The sequence below is a fragment of the Lonchura striata genome, chromosome 8 (assembly GCF_050655825.1).
Source record: "Lonchura striata isolate lonStrDom1 chromosome 8, ASM5065582v1, whole genome shotgun sequence".
Lineage (NCBI taxonomy): Eukaryota > Metazoa > Chordata > Aves > Passeriformes > Estrildidae > Lonchura > Lonchura striata.
Genome location: NC_140710.1, coordinates 17,706,903 through 17,724,726, shown reverse-complemented (window position 1 = coordinate 17,724,726; position 17,824 = coordinate 17,706,903). Strand labels below are relative to the sequence as shown.

General features: G+C 40.4%; 1 protein-coding gene across 5 annotated transcripts; it reads right to left on the bottom strand.

Annotated features, from left to right (window-relative positions):
- Positions 1-2,019: 2,019 nt before the first annotated feature.
- Positions 2,020-17,802, bottom strand: RWDD3 (RWD domain containing 3). 5 transcript variants are annotated; one of them, XM_021525575.4, is made up of 5 exons: positions 11,931-12,037; positions 11,202-11,293; positions 6,185-6,663; positions 5,366-5,481; positions 2,020-5,267 (listed from the first exon to the last, which is right to left on the bottom strand). In XM_021525575.4, exons 2-5 carry the CDS (start codon positions 11,206-11,208, stop codon positions 5,153-5,155), a joined length of 717 nt encoding a protein of 238 aa, XP_021381250.2. In that variant the 5' UTR covers positions 11,209-11,293; positions 11,931-12,037; the 3' UTR covers positions 2,020-5,152. The 5 variants fall into 5 exon arrangements, with proteins under 5 accessions (XP_021381250.2, XP_085442652.1, XP_085442651.1 ...); XM_085586526.1 differs by having other exon boundaries at positions 11,947-12,037; XM_085586525.1 differs by lacking the exons at positions 11,202-11,293; positions 11,931-12,037 and adding an exon at positions 17,449-17,802.
- Positions 17,803-17,824: the final 22 nt, after the last annotated feature.

Genomic DNA, 17,824 nt, shown 5'->3' with positions numbered 1-17,824 from the left:
GCTCTTCTTAGATGTGCCTTGTCTAATTCATACTTAAAAGCTGTTTCTCAATTCCAGAACAAGTCCTTGATCCAGAATAGGTTTGCAGCACTTACATCTTTTCATGCCACTGACCACCAATATCACCCAAAAATCTTCTTAATTGATGTGGAACTGAAATACATCAGGTTCCCCAGATATTAAAAACTGTGCAAGGCCATCTAAAAATCCCTATACCATGTGTCTACAGTATCAATGTAGAAAAAGTCTTGTAAAAATTAAACACTTACCTGTATTCTCCGATTCCACAAATAAGCAAAATCCTTTTTCGCCAGAAGTGATTTGTGAGCCCCCTTAGCCCTTTCTTTCCAGAATGCCCAAATTTTGTAGAAAATCTTCTTCTGGGAGCTGCTGGTCATCTCTTCCATCAATCTTCCCAACCGCTTGGAGCCACAACAGCCTGGTTTTTAAACCATGAGACTTTTGGAGTTTGTTGCCTCTACAAAGTCTCTGTCATTTCTGAGTCATTTGAGGACAATTTCTAAGAACTGCGCTAATTCCTTCATGGACAGCCTACAGCTCTTCAGTGAGGTTTGTCATTTCTATACTTGTGAAAACTTCCACTACTTGTTCTCAGTTCTACACGCCGGTTGTGCTAAAAAGAGAAAATGACAATGAAACTGCATATTTATTTCAGACATTTCTACTTGAAGCTCAGATACAGTAGCAACTTCTTTGCTCATACTATGAAACTTCTTTCCAGAGAGAAATCAATGCAAAAACCCCTTCCTTTTGGCTTCTCTGAGAGCCACATCACCAGTGTTTTTATTGTCGTCTGTTCCTTTCTAACACCTCCACTTCCACCAAATAAAAATCAGCCTCTGGCACAGCTCAATCCATACAGCTCAGCTGCTGTTCAGTATCTCACGTGGACAGTGTTCTCACAAGCAACTCAGTTATTTTACTTCAATAAAATAACTGGTTTTTATTGTATCTTGGCTGAAAGGTAGTCATAACACCACCATCTCCCATAAAAATGCACCCTGCCTCTGTACACCACTACAGATGAGTAACAGATCAGAGACCACAGAATAATTTTTCTAAGCACAACTAAAAAATGGTCAAAGTACATTGAGTTTACTATCTTCAGTCTTAAAATTGTGGCACTGATTTCGCTGTGCAGTGTTCCCTGGGATTAGCATATGTGTAAACTTCAGCTTATTACCCTCCGTGGCATTAACATAAAAGGAGTACCAGAGAGCTTTCCTGATGTTAAGTTCAGATCAAGCAGCAGCCAACCACTCATCTCTTCTGCATTGGTGGAATTCACTCCATTGATTCTCTACACAAAGTCCAAGAAATATCCAGCTAATCCCTTCAGTGGCAGTTAGACATTATCAAAAGTGGTCCCACAAAGGCCTGCAGAGCACCCTGCTCCACCCAGCTGGCACTGAGATCTCATGTAACACGCTGGGTTGGCCTGTTAAGCTCAGCTCCAGAAAACTCTCATCCTTGGACAGCCTCCCATAGCAGCAGGAATGTAAAAGTTGACAAAAGGAAAAGCAGCATAAAGCAGAGTTATTGTTCTAATGCAGAGCTCTTTTGTAATGAGTCTCATCCTAAAATAATGCTTTGCATTCAAGTTATAATAGACAATAATGTATACATATAAAGAATCCTAGATATTTATAATGGAAAATACTAATAAAATATTGACCCAAATTCCATGATCAGCTATGTTGTAACACAGGATACAAACTGATTACTGGTATTGCATTAAGAAATACAAAGAAAATACAAAAGTGCAGCAGTTGCTACCTTATTAGCATAAAATTAAAGCATCCAAGTGCATAATTAACTCAAAACATTAAAGGATTCATCTTTAGAGTCCAAATAATTCCTTAAATTCATGTCTTTTAGGAAAATGTTTTTGTCACCCTGAAGAGTTCTCTTCACTGCAGGTTAATACTTTGAAGTCAGACAACACAAACTAATATAAAAGCCAATACATTAATATAGCAGAGAACAATAGCTGCAAAATGCTATCAGCATATTTATATTCCAAGTTCCATTTATGTCTATAATTAAGAATATAAACAATCATAACTCTTGCATAAGATAACAAAAATTAAGTATACATACAAAATACAACACCATAGCATTGTGCTGCCAGTGTTACATGTATTATACACAAAAAGACAGGAAGATAATGCTTAGTACTACTATAAGATATATTAAAGTTGATTCCAGCAATTGCACTATTTCATAATATAAGCAATTTCAGTCTCAAACTCTGGCAGAAATACAGTGAGTGCAACATTTCATCATCTTATTTCAAATGTACTATAGCACGGTTATGTTTGTATTTTCACAGATAAAGCTGAACAAATCAAGGGACACTAGGCTTTAAATCATCTGTATGTAGGGTTTATTAAACTATTTTTAGAAGAAACAATGTAAACAAAATATTTTTTCCACTGTGAAGTTTCTTATGGCTCATTATAGTACCGCTGCATATAATTTATACTCATCTCAGTGGATTTTGGTGGGTCATTCACACCCAAAGAAAGAGAAATACTCTTACTCTAGGAAAACGAGATGTAATTACAAAACCACAAAAATCAGCCCTATTCACAAAAAAAATCGTATCTACTTTCAGTTATTTTTCATTCATTGTGTCAAGGATTTTCATGTATGAGTTCTTACAGTGTCCTGTCTTCCCTGTAACATCAAATAACAAATTAAGGGGTGGTGGTACTGACACTAAATATGAAAATCAGGTGAATTCCCAATACTGATGATATCCTTCATTATTTCCCTCTTCTGGATCATTCTTGTTTCCTCAACTTATTTTTAGTTTTCTTCAATAATAAGCCATGGTATTCAAAAAGACCAATCAAACCTCTGTTTTGTCCTAAAAAACTTGATTTTTTAAGTTGTCATTCCTATTACAACATCTTTCATTTTAGCCTGATTTTTAAAAGAAATGATGGTTACAAATCTGTGCTGTCCATAGAAGCAAGCATATTTATGCTACAAAGATTTCCTAGAAATTTTGAATTTAAGTCATTTCAATTAAAATGAGAAAGAAACCAAGTACCGATGACTTTGATGAAGAAGGTAACAGGTGAAAAAATGCTATCCATACTTTTAAAGATTTATGCAAGAAATAATCCATTTATGCACAATCAACACCAGGCACAGGGGAACCCACCTGGGAGAACACCATCAGGAATGTATCTCCTGCAGGGAAGGCTTCGTGTGTGCTATAGCTTAGAAACTAGCAATGACACAGAAAACAAGGCTTTACTGACCAGGCTGTTTGAAGAACTATTTATAACACCACATCCACAAGAAAGCTAGCTTCTAATTTGTTAAATTACCTTTAGTTTGTGGATTTCTTCTTCCTTGCAACTAAATTGTCAGATTCCAATAGTTATATACGCTTCACTAACTTTTTACACAATGATGCATTTTTTCCTTGCCTCCTGACCTTCTGTATCTGTGCATTTTGTTCTTCTGTGTCTGCCTCAGCTCCCTTGGAAGGCAGAACATGCACCACAGGGCCCATTCTGATGACTTCTGTGCCCCAGAGGCTCACAGGCTAGCTCATCTCTTATTACAATGAATGCAAACAAACCATCAGTTAACAGACAGCTGCAACATCCTTCCAAAAGAATAGCCTTTAAAAATATTGTTTACTTGTCTGAACAGAAGATATCCTCTTACTCTTCAAAATAACTGACTGATTGATAGGTAGGCAAAAGCATTTGCTTTAACAGAATCAGACTGACATCAGTTTTCATGTTCTCTGCTGTCTGAACTTTATCAAGCTGATCAGATTTGTAATTCTCCTGAAGCACATCAAACCAAGCTATAAATTATAGTCCTTTCCTACAGTGAACTTGTGGATTTGTCCAGTATGAGCTAGTGAATAACAAATTCAACTATGGTAAAAATCCATTGTATAAACTGCATTTTCCAACTCCTGAAACAAAGAAATGGTCCAGCTTCTTACAACAACTTCATTTGGCAGGAAGATGAGAGAGCTGCAACTTACCCAACTGTAACTTTGTCTTTTTACCTGGCTGTTGCAGAATGGTTTCAGGTAAAACAGAAACCAAAGGACACACATTAATAATCATAATAAATAAATATTCAATCCTCCTTAGGTAAACAGAACTTGTACAATTTGCACAATTCATAAATTATGCATATAATTGGTAAACCTCTACTGATGTAGAACACAAAAAACTGATTTAAAAAATTACAGGTTGGAAAAAGCCAGTGACCAATCCAAAAAACCCAAATAAACAAACAAAACAACTTGGCAGAAGCCTTGAAAGATGGAAAACTGAAGTCTGTAAACATGAAAGACAACATGAAAGACTTACTACTCCAACAGTTTAATTGAATCAAGATAACTGAAGCTGCACAGACAGTAAAACCAGATAAAGTGCAAAAAGACATCTGTAAACTATCAAAGAAAATACACAATTGGCTCTACCTCAGCTTTTTATCAATTTAAATCCTCCATGTGGATGTTTTTACAAATTTTAGAATAAAAACTAACATTCTAAAAGACACTTCTAAGTTTTTTCAGGCCTCAAGCAACATGACCTTTTCCTTCAAATCAACTATCTAGTATTTGTAGTCAATAAAGGGAGAATAAAAAATTAGCAGATGAACTCCTAAGGGACATTAAGTATATGCTGTCCTCACATATTCAAATGTGGTTTTGCTATGTTTTTTATAGAAATATCTTCATACAGTCTTCCAAAACAAAATTAATCATGCATTCTCACAGGCCATTATTGACAAACTCTACCATGAGAGAGAAGAAACAGAACATTGAAAAACAGGGACTATAAAACAGAGTCTGAATATAAGACTATTTTTTTAGCATTATTTCTTCCCAGTCTCTCATGCTTGCCATGCAATTATAACAACCAACATCACACTGATTTTTGACATAAATGTCAAAAAATTACCAGTTCTTAATGTATTAATTGCCTTTTTCTTGCAAAAGGATGACTACTACTGGTATTTTTTGCAAAAAAAAAAATTTAAAAAAAAGCTTCAACATTGTTTTGCCACGTTAGTCCTTTTGTCTTCCATCAGCATCTGCAGTCAATTACTGCTTTGGTCAAAGGTCCAGTGGTTTCTTTTAATTTTATTTTAAGAGAGGAGGCACAAACTCAGAGAAAAGAGTTGTAAGTCCTGCAGTTTCAAATTCCTTTTGTAGCTCCTCCGGTGCCAAGTATTCTTTGACTTCAAACGTTTGAAACCTACATTGTAAAAGGGAAACTCATGAATATGCCTGGATTTGTCAGAATGTAATTATCGATTCTGTTACTTTTCTATCCACAACAGTACTAAATGATACCTTTTATGCTGGGACTGTACTTCTGTCTCACAAAGCACTCTCATCATTTTCTCTTTGCATTTCTTTCCACTTGAGTCCACATCTACCTTAGAAGTTTTCTGAAGAATCAAGTACTCCTAAATGACAAAAAAATCCCAAAATATTATACGTCACCTAGTATTTCCAAAGTTTAGTAAAATGCAAAAGCTCACTCAAAATGTAGTCTTTTTTTCAGAACATAGCAATGAAACTTTGAAAGTGCCATGCCAAAAAGTGTACAACTGCTTCTATTCATCAGTTCTAAGTAGGCCTAACTGATTAAGAGAACATGAGTTAAAAAGCCAAAACATTCTCCTCCAACATCACCACAAAAACCCACCTAAGACAGTGGGAGTTTGTACGTACAGACAAGAATTTCAAAGCCCAGGCATGCACTAGGAGTAGCACGTGGTTTTAAGTCAAGGAAAGAGACCATTAGCAATTATTTAGAAATATGTCTATTATTAATTCCTCACCAAAAATTTTTCCACTTCCTGGGGCATTTGGGAAACATGGGAAACTGAATCTAGATATATTAAGGTCAGGAAACAAAGGGATATGAGGTCTAATTCCAGTGGGAAGCAAAGCAATACAGGCCACAGGTCTACAGCTACCACTGTAGACAGAACAGAACACTTTCTTTTTCTTAAATACAGAATAAAGTTGCTGGGTCTTCCTACTCTCATAATGATCAATTTGCTTCCAAAATTGTTAATCTTAGAAAAACACACACAAAATATTCAGACATGGAGGTTTCAGTGGTAAATCGATAGAACTAGTCAGCATTCATTGTTCCTGCACCTTAATGCTGCTCCTGTCACCCTGAAGAAGAATCAATATTATCTTGCCCATGAACATCAGTCTTCCAGTCAGCCTTAGATTTGAAGCCCATTTTTCCACAGTTTTCACATATTTTGCCTTTGCTCTCATGTGATCTAAATGCAAAAGGAGCATCCAGATACCATCTTCTGTTCCTTTTGACAAAGTAGTTTTTTCATTGCAAACTGCTGCTGATTGCTTAATGACTTCTTTAAGATGCTGCTGTACCCAAAGAATCAGATCGTGTACCATGGGTTCAGAAAGATGCTTCTTTGCTTGTTCAAGTAATTTCTCTTTCACATCCATGCACTGGGCCCTTGTAAGCTGGTCTGAGTTAACAGAAATATCTGGTAGAGTTGATGGGTAATTGACTGGTAAATGAAATAACAGCTTTAAAAGTACATCTGTATTCAGCACTTCTTTCACACTGATTTGAATTCGAAATGAGATTCCATGTATCTCTGGAAAACAGAAAGAAAACCCCAACCTTAATAGTTTTCTTGAAGTTGAAATACATATATATCATTAAATCATGTTATTTTCTTTAACAATTCAACTCAAATAATTGACATTTCCTATAAAATAAAATGGGGTGGGTTGTTTTGTTGTTTTTTTTTTCCTGCAGGGTGGGAGCTTGCAACCAATGGCTCAATCTATACCTGCAGGGAATCCTGAAATGAAACACTTCTATAACATAGTAGAAGAAAAGTTATTAACACATTCTAAAAAGCATTCACACCTTTTGGCTCTTTCAAAGTCTAGACAAGCCAGTAATAAAGAATTGTCTCTCTCAAACACATAACTCAGCTTCCACAACTCAACAGCAAAAGCAAGGGCAACTGAAAATAGTGACTTTTCTGGATGGACTCAGCACTGCCCTAAGTTTACCCCTAAAGAAATCACTAAGACTTCTAACATCAATACTAATGCAAGGCAAACAGACTTATACCAAGTATTTTTTAAGACAATCACTCAAAAGCAGTTCCACACTAAGCAAAGACTTGGAAAGAAAGAAGTCAGACCCTTTGTCCCCTACAGCTTGCAGAGAAAATACACTTAAATCTTTTCTGCCAACTCCTCTACAACAGTTGGAATGACATAAGAAAACCATCTCTGTCAGACACCTGACCCTAGATACTACATATATAATAAATATGCATGTACTCATATTAATGTATGTTTCTATATCATCATAGCTGTTCAAAATCTGTTGTAAGTCTACTGAAGAATAGAATTATTTTCAGAGTGAAAAGGATACACTAAGTACATAGCAGGAAAGGCTGAAGATCACATCATCATGATACTTCATATAATAAAAGATGCTTAATATGAAAATTATTTACAGTATTTCATTAAATTAAGCCTTCTTAACCAGAAGTTCCACAGAAAAACAATACAAAACTTGACAAAGTGAAAAGCACGGACAAAGACCTAACCTATTTTCACTCCTCTGCCATGAAGTAAGAGGGTATCAATCAGACAAAAGATGATCTTCTTCAGATGTTCTCTGCTTCACCCCTTTGATGCATTCTAAACACTTCACTCCTTTTCTTTCAAAAATTGCTAAAATGTCAGGTTGATTCACTCTATGAGGGCAGGAGAAGCCAGATTTGAAAGGCAGATTAGAGGAGAGCTGAGTTTCAGAGCAGGTCTTTTGAAGTGACTTGCACTCTTCCCCCTCTACCTTACCTTACCTTCTTTTACATGACAGTCAGATGAATTATATTTGATTAGTATTGCTGATGCCACTAACCAACCTCTCAAAGTGCCTCTCACATAAAATGTACGATTTTAAATTTGAAACCTTAAAAAAGTAAAAGAACCTAAAAGTGACTTGGACAGATAGAAGTACTTTAGAGAGCTTATCCAAAGGCTTGTTTTCAAACCTCCTTCCTGGGTCACACAAAGAACTCTCAAGGTCAGAGAAGTCAAAAAATAAAATCAGCAAACCCTCCAACAAAAATCAAATTCTAGCAGGAGTATGAAGTCTCCAAGTCAAATCCAGTGGTGAAAGCAGTAGATGCAATTCCAGTGAATTCAATGAAATCACACCCAACCATGTCCATATTTATAGGCACCACATGCCAAAAGAGTCATTTCCTGCCAACAAGAGTTTGTCTTCTATCATCCAAGTCCCTATCAAAGGTTCCATACTACTTTTAAGACAAATGTATTCCTCAGAAAAACACCAGCCTCGGAAGAAGACTTTTGCACATGGTCAGTAGCTACCAAGGAGGACATCAAGCCTTCCCACTCCTAATTTCTGTCTTTTGCTGCCCTGGCAGATGTTTCTTCCTGGGCACCAGCAGCAGTAGCTCCTCTGCCATTACGCTGGGCTCAGCACACATAATCACAGACACAGGCAGCAAACCTGCCCTGCATGTCCTGGGGCTTCCAGCAGCCTCCTGGCACACACAACCATTGCACCAGACACTGCTGCTGCCCATGCCCCTCAACTGCCCCCACTCAGGGCAGCCCCACCTGGCACACAGCCAGATGGCACCTGTCTGAATGGGGCGTTACTGAAATCCTGCCTGCAAATCACTTTGTGTTAAACTATGTTGTCACAAGATTTTAAAATAAACAGCCTATACAAGTTGAAAAACACTATCACCAGCTTAATTACAGTGACAGAAAAGCATGTTACCTTTCTGATAATCCTCCTAGGATTTTTCCACTAGCTTGTCACAACATATCTCACCAACTCAGAAGCAACAGAGGGACAGACAGACCAACCTGCCCCTCCAACAAGGGCCTCCTGCTGCAGTGATGTTATTCTTAAACGTGCAAAAATCTCATACCTTTCCTTGCGATGAACTAATCTGAAGGAGGCAGAACAGCCTCGCATCCCAAGGTGTATCACCCTGAGCCATCAGGAAAAGCCCAGCTGTGCTCATTTACATCTGCTTCAGACTTACTTTCAAAAAGAAGAATCGGTTCAAAACCTTTGCAGGGCTACAGCATCTAAGTTTATTTAAACCCTGCAGCGTCCATTTTCTGCACCAGCGCTGCAGACACTGGCAGAACAAAGAGCAAACCACCGGCGCCCTGCGCAACCTGGCTCCAAAGAAATATTTCCTTTGTTTGCACATGCTACAAGGGCTGAGTTGTCTTCACAGCAACATGATGATTATTTCTGAAATAAAAGGTTGGGTATGACTGTTCTGCTGGCATTTAATGTGCTAATCAGACTAAACTCAATACATTTTAACTCATTTCCCCCCATAGCAGCATGCTTATCAGTATATTTAGCTCTAGCGTACTTCAGATTTTTTTCTTATGTTCCATGTCAAGCAGACAGATATCCCCCTCCTCTCCTGCCCAAAGGCATTTTATGCAACACATACAGTCTATTTTTAAATTCAGAAAATGGCACCTACTAATGTACAAGCTTAGAATATCTAAATATATTTTTATAGCAAGCTTGGTGAACAGACCAAAAGAAAGAGATTAACAATTAAATGATGGATTTATATCTGTAACACTAATCTTTGCAAATAGATATGTAAGGTAAAAAAGATATGCTGTAATTAGTTTATTTAAATTCATCCACACATTGGTTTTGATAAAAACACATTTTACATTCTGAATATTTCATTGTTAAATTCCAAAAAGCCAAAGTTTATACCATACCAAGAGACCTGTAAAAGCATTCTCTTACATTCCTCAAAACCACAAATCCCCAGTGGCCTCCTTTTTGATCCCATGGATCTACACACAAATTACTCTTAATGTCTTAGAGATTGCATAACATAACAGTCTTCCTGGAAGTTATGTCTGTGCACCCTTGGTCAATGACAATTTACATGGTTTGAAGAGATAAAGCAAATGTAATCTAATGACTGGAGCACAAGTTAATTGTATACTGACTAGAGATTCTGCAGCTCCAACAAGTAAATTCCAAGAGTAAGAAAAATACCAATAATCATTATTGTAAAATAATCTTTTCAATTCCAGTAGAAAACTATGCAAACCTATCAAATATACCTGATCTTACCATATCATGAATACAGCCTGGTTAAAGGCCCTCCAAGATCACATAACATCAATATAAATAGTCTACTCCCATTGTGCACTTGTGGCACCTTACTTTATGTCCAGCAGGAGTTTTAAACCTTTTAGATTCCGGTAACTTACAAATACAAAATCATTTTTCCATATATGAAGCACAGAGAAGAACGTGCCTGCATTTCTCAAAAGATTTAGAGGAACAGATGTGTATGTGCAATGTTCAGATATGCTCACGTTTTTTTAGATTAACATCTGATAAGCCTGGATACTTCTTTTTCAAACTAAGCCCAAAATAACATTCTTGGAATTTTTCACTTAAAAATAAAGCTCAGTAGAAACATTTCATCGATCATATTCTAAAGATACAACCCTAAATACCAATTTAAAAAAATAAATGGCAGATTTACATGCCTGCACTGGAGCAGGAGGTGTGTCATGTATATCTAGATATAAAATTGGTGGGTTTAGATGACTGTGGTTAATTGTGCTCTCTGCAGACATTAATGCCTTCATCCAAACTCTCCCCTCAAGCAGTCACCTACAACAGGACAGCTGCCCAGGACAATATCCACATATTCTGAATATCTCCAGTGTGGGAGACTCCACAATTTCTCCCAGCAGCCCTCAGCACTTAGTCACCCTCACAGTAAAAAAAGTTTCCTTATCAACCCCAGTTCTTTAGGGCTGAATAGGTACATGTGCAGACAAAATCTGACAGCAGGCCCCTACATGCATCTTTAGCAGCATTCCCCAGGACTTCACTGCCGTCCAACCAGCAGGAAGCTGCTCCCTGTCCATCGCTGTGCTGGGCAGAACTCTGCAAAGGCTCCCAGACAGCAGGGACCTGCGGTACACAATACAGGCTTACTCTTTGTGGATATATGCATGTGTATCTCTCTCCAAAAAATATCTACGAGTTGTCACATCTGTGGTAGGCACAAAATTTAGGAAAAGCCTGAATCTAGACACCAACACTTGCATATCCTACCTGACATTTAAGCCTGACTGAACTGCTGTTGTACACTGGAACTGCTGAGATTGATGCTGAAGGGGCATCTTCACAACACTGTACTGCACAGACTGAAAAAAAACATCTCGTAGTACTGTGTTCTGATCAGTGGTCACCATAGGTGGCGCAGAAACCATCACGGCATCTACACTCCCTGCACTCCTTGTCTACAGCATCCAGCAGCCGATGGGAGCAAGTACTACAAACCCCGACAGACACGGCACAGCAGCCTGGGTCCCCTGTAAAGCCTACAGCCGTACACATCTGGCTGAAGCAGGAGTAACATCTGGCACATCACAGTGCCCAGGTAGTCAGCTGACCCAGAAAAATACAGAGATAACCCAATGTTCCTCACGCACTGCAACAGCTGTACCCTACTCAGTATTGCCAGACAAATACACGGTCTCGTTAACAAGCTTCACCTGCCTATCTGCCCAGAGAGCAGCCAGCCGCCCCCAGCGCTGCCCCAGGCTGGTCCCTGCCCAGAACCGAGCAGGGCCCGCGGGCCTCGCGCCCCAAGCGAGGCGCCAGCGCAGACACCGGCGGGGCGGGCACCCGCGGCAAGCGACGGCGGCGAGCCCCGCCGGGAGCGGCCCCGAGCGCTTCCTCCAGGGCCCGGGTCGGCCCGGGAGAGCCCGGGCCGGGCCGGGAGAGCCCGGGCCGGGCCGGGAGAGCCCGGGCTGTGGACAGGGAGCGCGGCCGCATCACCTGAGGCCGCCAGCACCTCGCAGGCGCCCGGCTCGCAGTAGATGGCGGCGAGCGCCGACAGCTCCTCCCGCGCCGGCTCCGACATGGCCGCCGGCGCGCGCCGCCGCGCCCCCTGCCGGCCGCGGTGCCTGCACCGCCAGGGGGCGCCGCCAGCCCGGACCGCGCCGCAGGGAGGAGAACAAAATGGCGGCTCCGCCCGGCCCCGCGCCCTGTCCCTGTCCCTCCTCCCGTCCGCCCGGCCCTGTCCCTGTCCCTGTCCCTCCTCCCGTCCGCCCGGCCCTGTCCCTGTCCCTGTCCCTCCTCCCGTCCGCCCGGCCCCGTCCCTGTCCCTCCTCCCGTCCGCCCGGCCCCGCGCCCTGTCCCTGTCCCTCCTCCCGTCCGCCCGGCCCTGTCCCTGTCCCTGCCCCTCCTCCCGTCCGCCCGGCCCTGTCCCTGTCCCTGTCCCTCCTCCCGTCCGCCCGGCCCCGTCCCTGCCCCTCCTTCCCATCCGCCCGGCCCTGTCCCTGTCCCTGCCCCTCCTCCCGTCCGCCCGGCCCTGACCCTGTCCCTGTCCCTCCTCCCGTCCGCCCGGCCCAGTCCCGAGCACTCCGAACCTGAATCTCCGTCCCTGCCCCAAGGTGCGGAGCGCTGTGCCAACAGTACCATTATGATGCCTGGAAGATAGGCTGGAAATAAATCCTCAGAGAGCAATGTCTACAGAGCAGGTATTTGTTCACAGCAGCCTGGTGGTGAGGAGGATATCTCTACCTGCTGACCCACCTTTGTCACGGGCTGTGGTACGTTTATACAGGAACTGGTGCTTAGTGGTGCTGTGTCACTACAACATCATATAGGCGCCATACATTACGTAATATGATCTCATGGTTATTAGACCATTAGAGAGGCTTGTGCCTCCCCAGTTCAGGGCTCATCGGAGGTCTTTGATGAAGGCTTCCAAGGTCTTCTTCACATCTGAACTATTCAACTTTGTCTTTGGAGCATGCGCAGTTACAGTGTTCCTGGGTCTGGTCTTGACTGGCCTAAATTCTTTGTTTTGTGGCCAGTTGGCTTTGCATTTGCCAATTTTTCATTAGTACTATACTTACCTGTCTCTGAAGCTGTCCACCTGACATGTTTTTTCTTCTTTTTTGTCTATTCAGCATTAAACAACTAGTTAACCATATGCTAGATATTACATTGTATAAAAAGTTATTTATATCAGGTTATATAGATATAAAAAACTGATTCAGGTTATCTAGATAGCAAGTTATATAGATATATAAAAAGTAATTATTTAAGTTATATTGATATCAGGTTATATAGATACATCAGGCTATACTGGTATCTTGTAACTCAAGCTATATAAGCACATTGTAATTTTGATCTAAGTTATATAGGCATATTAACTCCCAGGCAAAATCATCCAGTATGTCCCATAATTACAAAATCTCTTTTAAAAGCAAGGGCTGTGGTGGGGGTACTTCTTAGGAGAGTATATCCTGCTATTTCTAACCCCCTAAGTTGTGTTGAAATAACAAGGACTAAGAGCTGGCTGAGCAGGGGAGGAGGAAGATGCTGGGAGGGAGCAGCACAGCCAGGCTGCTGTCAGGAAGAAGGCTGTGGTGGAAATTAGCCTTAGAAGTGCCTCCATTCCATTATTAAGAACTTCCTTGCCCTGGTCTTTCCCCCTTCTCCTCTGCCACTCTGCATATTCCATTTTACCTGTTTAAATAAAAAAGTCGATGTAAATGTCTTTTGAATTGACACTATCACAAGACATGGTGGTCCCTATGAATAAGTTACTGCACTCTGACATTTGGAAGTCATCAAATGAGACAGTATAATGTCAGCTTGATATTTTTCACTCTATGAAAATATCAGCTTCATGTCAAAGATCTAAATTCCATCTTAATGTAATAAATTTTCATGTATTCACAGACAACTGAAAATGCTAAATATTTAAATTTGAAATGAACATCTACAGTTACAATCTGGCCTTCATATTGCATTATTATGAAATTGAAAGTCAAGATCTTATTTCCCCTCTTTATTTCTTCAAGCATGGAAGTGTTTGATAGAATTTTAGCCATATTCTCTAAATGGATACTTCCCCATCAACATGTGGCAAATAAAAAAAAAGTTTCACTTTTTAGTCAGCCTATATTAAACCAGCTCCAAGATCCTGTCACAGAACAATTGTGCCACCAGTATCTTCCACTTTGCCTGACAAGGCAAACAGACTGCAACCCTTCATACATAGGTTAGATTAATCTTCCCAGGGTTATTTGCAAAAGCAGTATCCTTTGCCTTCCACTCACTGTAATTACAGCCTCAATTGGGTGTTGTTTCAACAACCACTAGTGAATATACACAAAATGGTGCATTTAGACCAGTTTTGCCATAACCTGAGTGGCAAATCAGAGGAGGAGTAGACAGACATTTGGAAAAAAGTAAATTTGGAATATCCATCTGTATCTTTTTACCATCAGTTCCATGCCAGGCCCTTTGCCACGACCTCGATCGTAACTGCAGGCAGTGCTAAAAGCACATCCTGCAGAAGGCATTAAAGGACACAAGGGAGTCTAAAGTCACTGCAGGTGCCCATTTGGGGCTCACAAGACCACATAAGGAATGAGGAATCCATAACCACGGGAAGTTGACAGCTGACCAGTGCAACACAAACCACTTCTGCCTTTTGTCACTGCTGCAGGACAGCTGCAGTGCCTGTATTTTCTGATACCACACTGCTGCCAGCTCTAATGCAGCCAGAATGGCATTGTCAGAACTGTCCTTACCCGAGTTAATAGCAATGCTTTTTCAGAGACCTGAGAAAGAAGCTACCATTTCTCTAAAAACAATTGTGTTATTGCAGTGGTAGAAGTCTTAGCCAAAGCGGCTTGTACAAAAATGGCAGAGAGAAACCAACAGGAAACTTGTAAAAAATCTCTCCAAATAAACTAAGGCAAAAGCTTGAAGGAAACAGAAAGAGAAGCAAACCCAGTAAATGTGAAAATACATGATAAAACAGAGAAGTATTTTAATCCTAGTATTCTTAAGTACAACTAGTGGAAAAGTTTTTTTTTTTTTCTCCTGTGTTTTTTTACAGTTGAAATAAACTCATTTAACAAAAAATTTACATTGCAAATTAAAGCTGCCAAAAATTGCATGCTTTGCTCTAAGGTTAAATTCAGCATTTTCATGAGGTTTTGCTTTTCAGTTCTTGAAAATGAGGCAACAAATTCTCAGTGATATATAAAAAAATACTTAATTTGAGGGAAAAACAAAGCAGAGGAAAAACCTTTTCTATTACTTTTCCTTTTAAGTATTTTAGAACCAAGTTTTTCAAGGATTTGTGATCTAGCAGTGCTTTTTAAAGGCACTTGCATTTATCCTCCATGCATCAAACTGCTCTCAGTCAATTCCCTGAGACACTTAATCTTTTGGCAGATGGAAACTCATTTTGAAAGTGTACTAATGATCAATTAAAGCATTAGCTATCTCTGCAGACAGGAGGTTTATGGGGTCATAGTCTTCAGAAGCTGGAGGCAAGAACAGCAGCATGCTAGCAAAATAGCTAAAACTTTCTGTAGTTACTACAAAATTGGCATAACACTGGAAAACAAAACACATTACAGTCTTTTTTTTTTCCCCATAATATGTAGAAAACAAATGTGATGGTTTCTATTTTATGAGAGAGGCCATGGTCCAAACTGAATATCAGCAACAGAAATAATCTAATCTTTTCAATTTTCTTAATGAAGCCTAATAACTATCCTAATAACTTCCAATAAATTTACATAATCCTTTGAAAATTGGATTAATTCTGACTCCAGTCAAAAGTATGTACCCACACTGCAAATAGGCAGACCCCTATTGTGGGGAGCTGCCACTGGAATCTGTGGCTCCCTGGTAACAACATGTCATTTCACACATGGCCAAGGCCCCACAATAAGGTCTGCAGTACCTTCTGCCCAGAAGTTTCTATGCAATGTGATGTACAAGTAGTAAGACCAAATAATGTAACTATCACATTCATAAAAAATATGATTATTCCTTTAGGAGTTTGACAAGCCATTTTTTCTTGAAGGAGATGCATATAAAAGCAATTAGCCATCTAATGCAAACTAAAATGGTTGCTTTTTATGACCTGACATGTCTAATATGACCACAGATTCCACTGATGAGAGAATCAATACTTACTTGATTCACTGCATAAATATCTTTGCATGCAATTTACCTTGTACAGAGGTAGAATGATAAACAGAATACATTTTCTTTCAGTGAGAGTAAAGATGGATGAAGTTGCCCACTAAAAATCTGTAAAAAGCTAGCAATCCTGTGCATTTTTTAAAGTAACATATGTAAAGATACTTGTGGGTAGGAAAGGGTGTGATACTGAGGAGATAGGCACATCTAGCATTGAGTACTATATTCTAGTCTCAAAATGTTCAGCTTCCACATCAAGTACATTGGCTTGTGGAACCTTACTACACATGGCTTCTCCTCCAGGTGTAAGCAAAGGAGACTGAGAATTAGCAGGCCATATCATTTAGTCAGTGCTGGGAACAGAAGTCTTTAAAGTGATGGCTCTGAAAGAGGCATTTCTACCCTCCATAAAAAACAAACTTTAGTAGAAGTCCAAATATTAGGAAGTACTTCTTAATCTGGCAGTTCCTTTTTAGCTGCTGAGCTACAGCTACGTATCTGCCTTCATCTTTTGTAATTTGGCACATTAGCTCCTCTTCCCCTGCACTTTGATACAAGAGCAGAACAAACACAATGGGAGTGCATAAGATGACAGACTATTTATGACCATTTTCAGAGCACTGAGAGGTCTTTTGTCACTCTCACACCTTTTGAAAGCAGAACAGTATTCATTAGTGCATTTGCGACTCCAAATTTACAGAGCACATTAGTCCTGATGGTAAATAAATTATGTAAACACTAGGCAGAATTTCACACTAAACTAGCATGCCTCTTTCACCTCATAATTCAAAAGCGGTAACCCAGAACAGTTTGCTTTGGCAGTAGAAAGTAGCAATAATGAAGATGGACACAACCATCTTCTTACAGCAACACAGTTTCTTTTACAGCAAAGCAGGGCAGAAATTTTAAGGCTTAGCTGAAAAATTCTTAGAGGGATTGAAGGTTGGACCATGGACATAGTATGAAAGGAAGGAGCAAAGGTGTTTCTAGGGGACAGGGGAAAAAAATAAATGAAGACTGACAGAAGAGCTACAAACTGCCTCCAAGGGCAAAATGCAGGATGACTCAAGAGTCAGGAATTCCAGGCATCCCGGAGAGGTCAGCCTCTGAATTACTCGCCAGTTACAGAGCACTCTTGCTGGCCAGATACAAACAGGACAAACTGCAGAAGAGCAGAGCTGGTCCCTTGTGACTGAGCAGGGAGGGTGCTGGAGGCAGAGCAGCAGTCTGGTGCCCCTGAACAGTGGCAGCAGTGCCAGGACCCCAGGGGAGGAGAGCCACTGCAGCCTGAAGCGACACGACTGCCAGCGGCCAAACCCCGTCCCGTCCGTACCTGAACGCAGAATGGCTTCCTGCTCCAGGAAATCAAGGTCACAACAGCTCCTGACTGCATGGGAATACATTATGCTGGAGTCCTTTTCACCAGTCCCAGTTTCTGGGCACTGCAACAGCCTTAGAACACATCTTCAGAGCAGGCCAGGAGGGCACCCATAACTTGTTTCATCTGCAAGAGTCAAAACACAATAGGTCAACAGGGCTTTGATACAGTAAAGCAAAACATAGGTGAACTTTTGAGTCTAAATAGAGAACTAATTTATAGAAGCAGCCATTCTTTAGTGAGTGCCTGCATTTTCCCTTTGGAATATGCACAAGGTTAACTTTAGCTTGGGATGGGTTCCAAAATTCTGTTTCAGCCTGACCAGGATTGG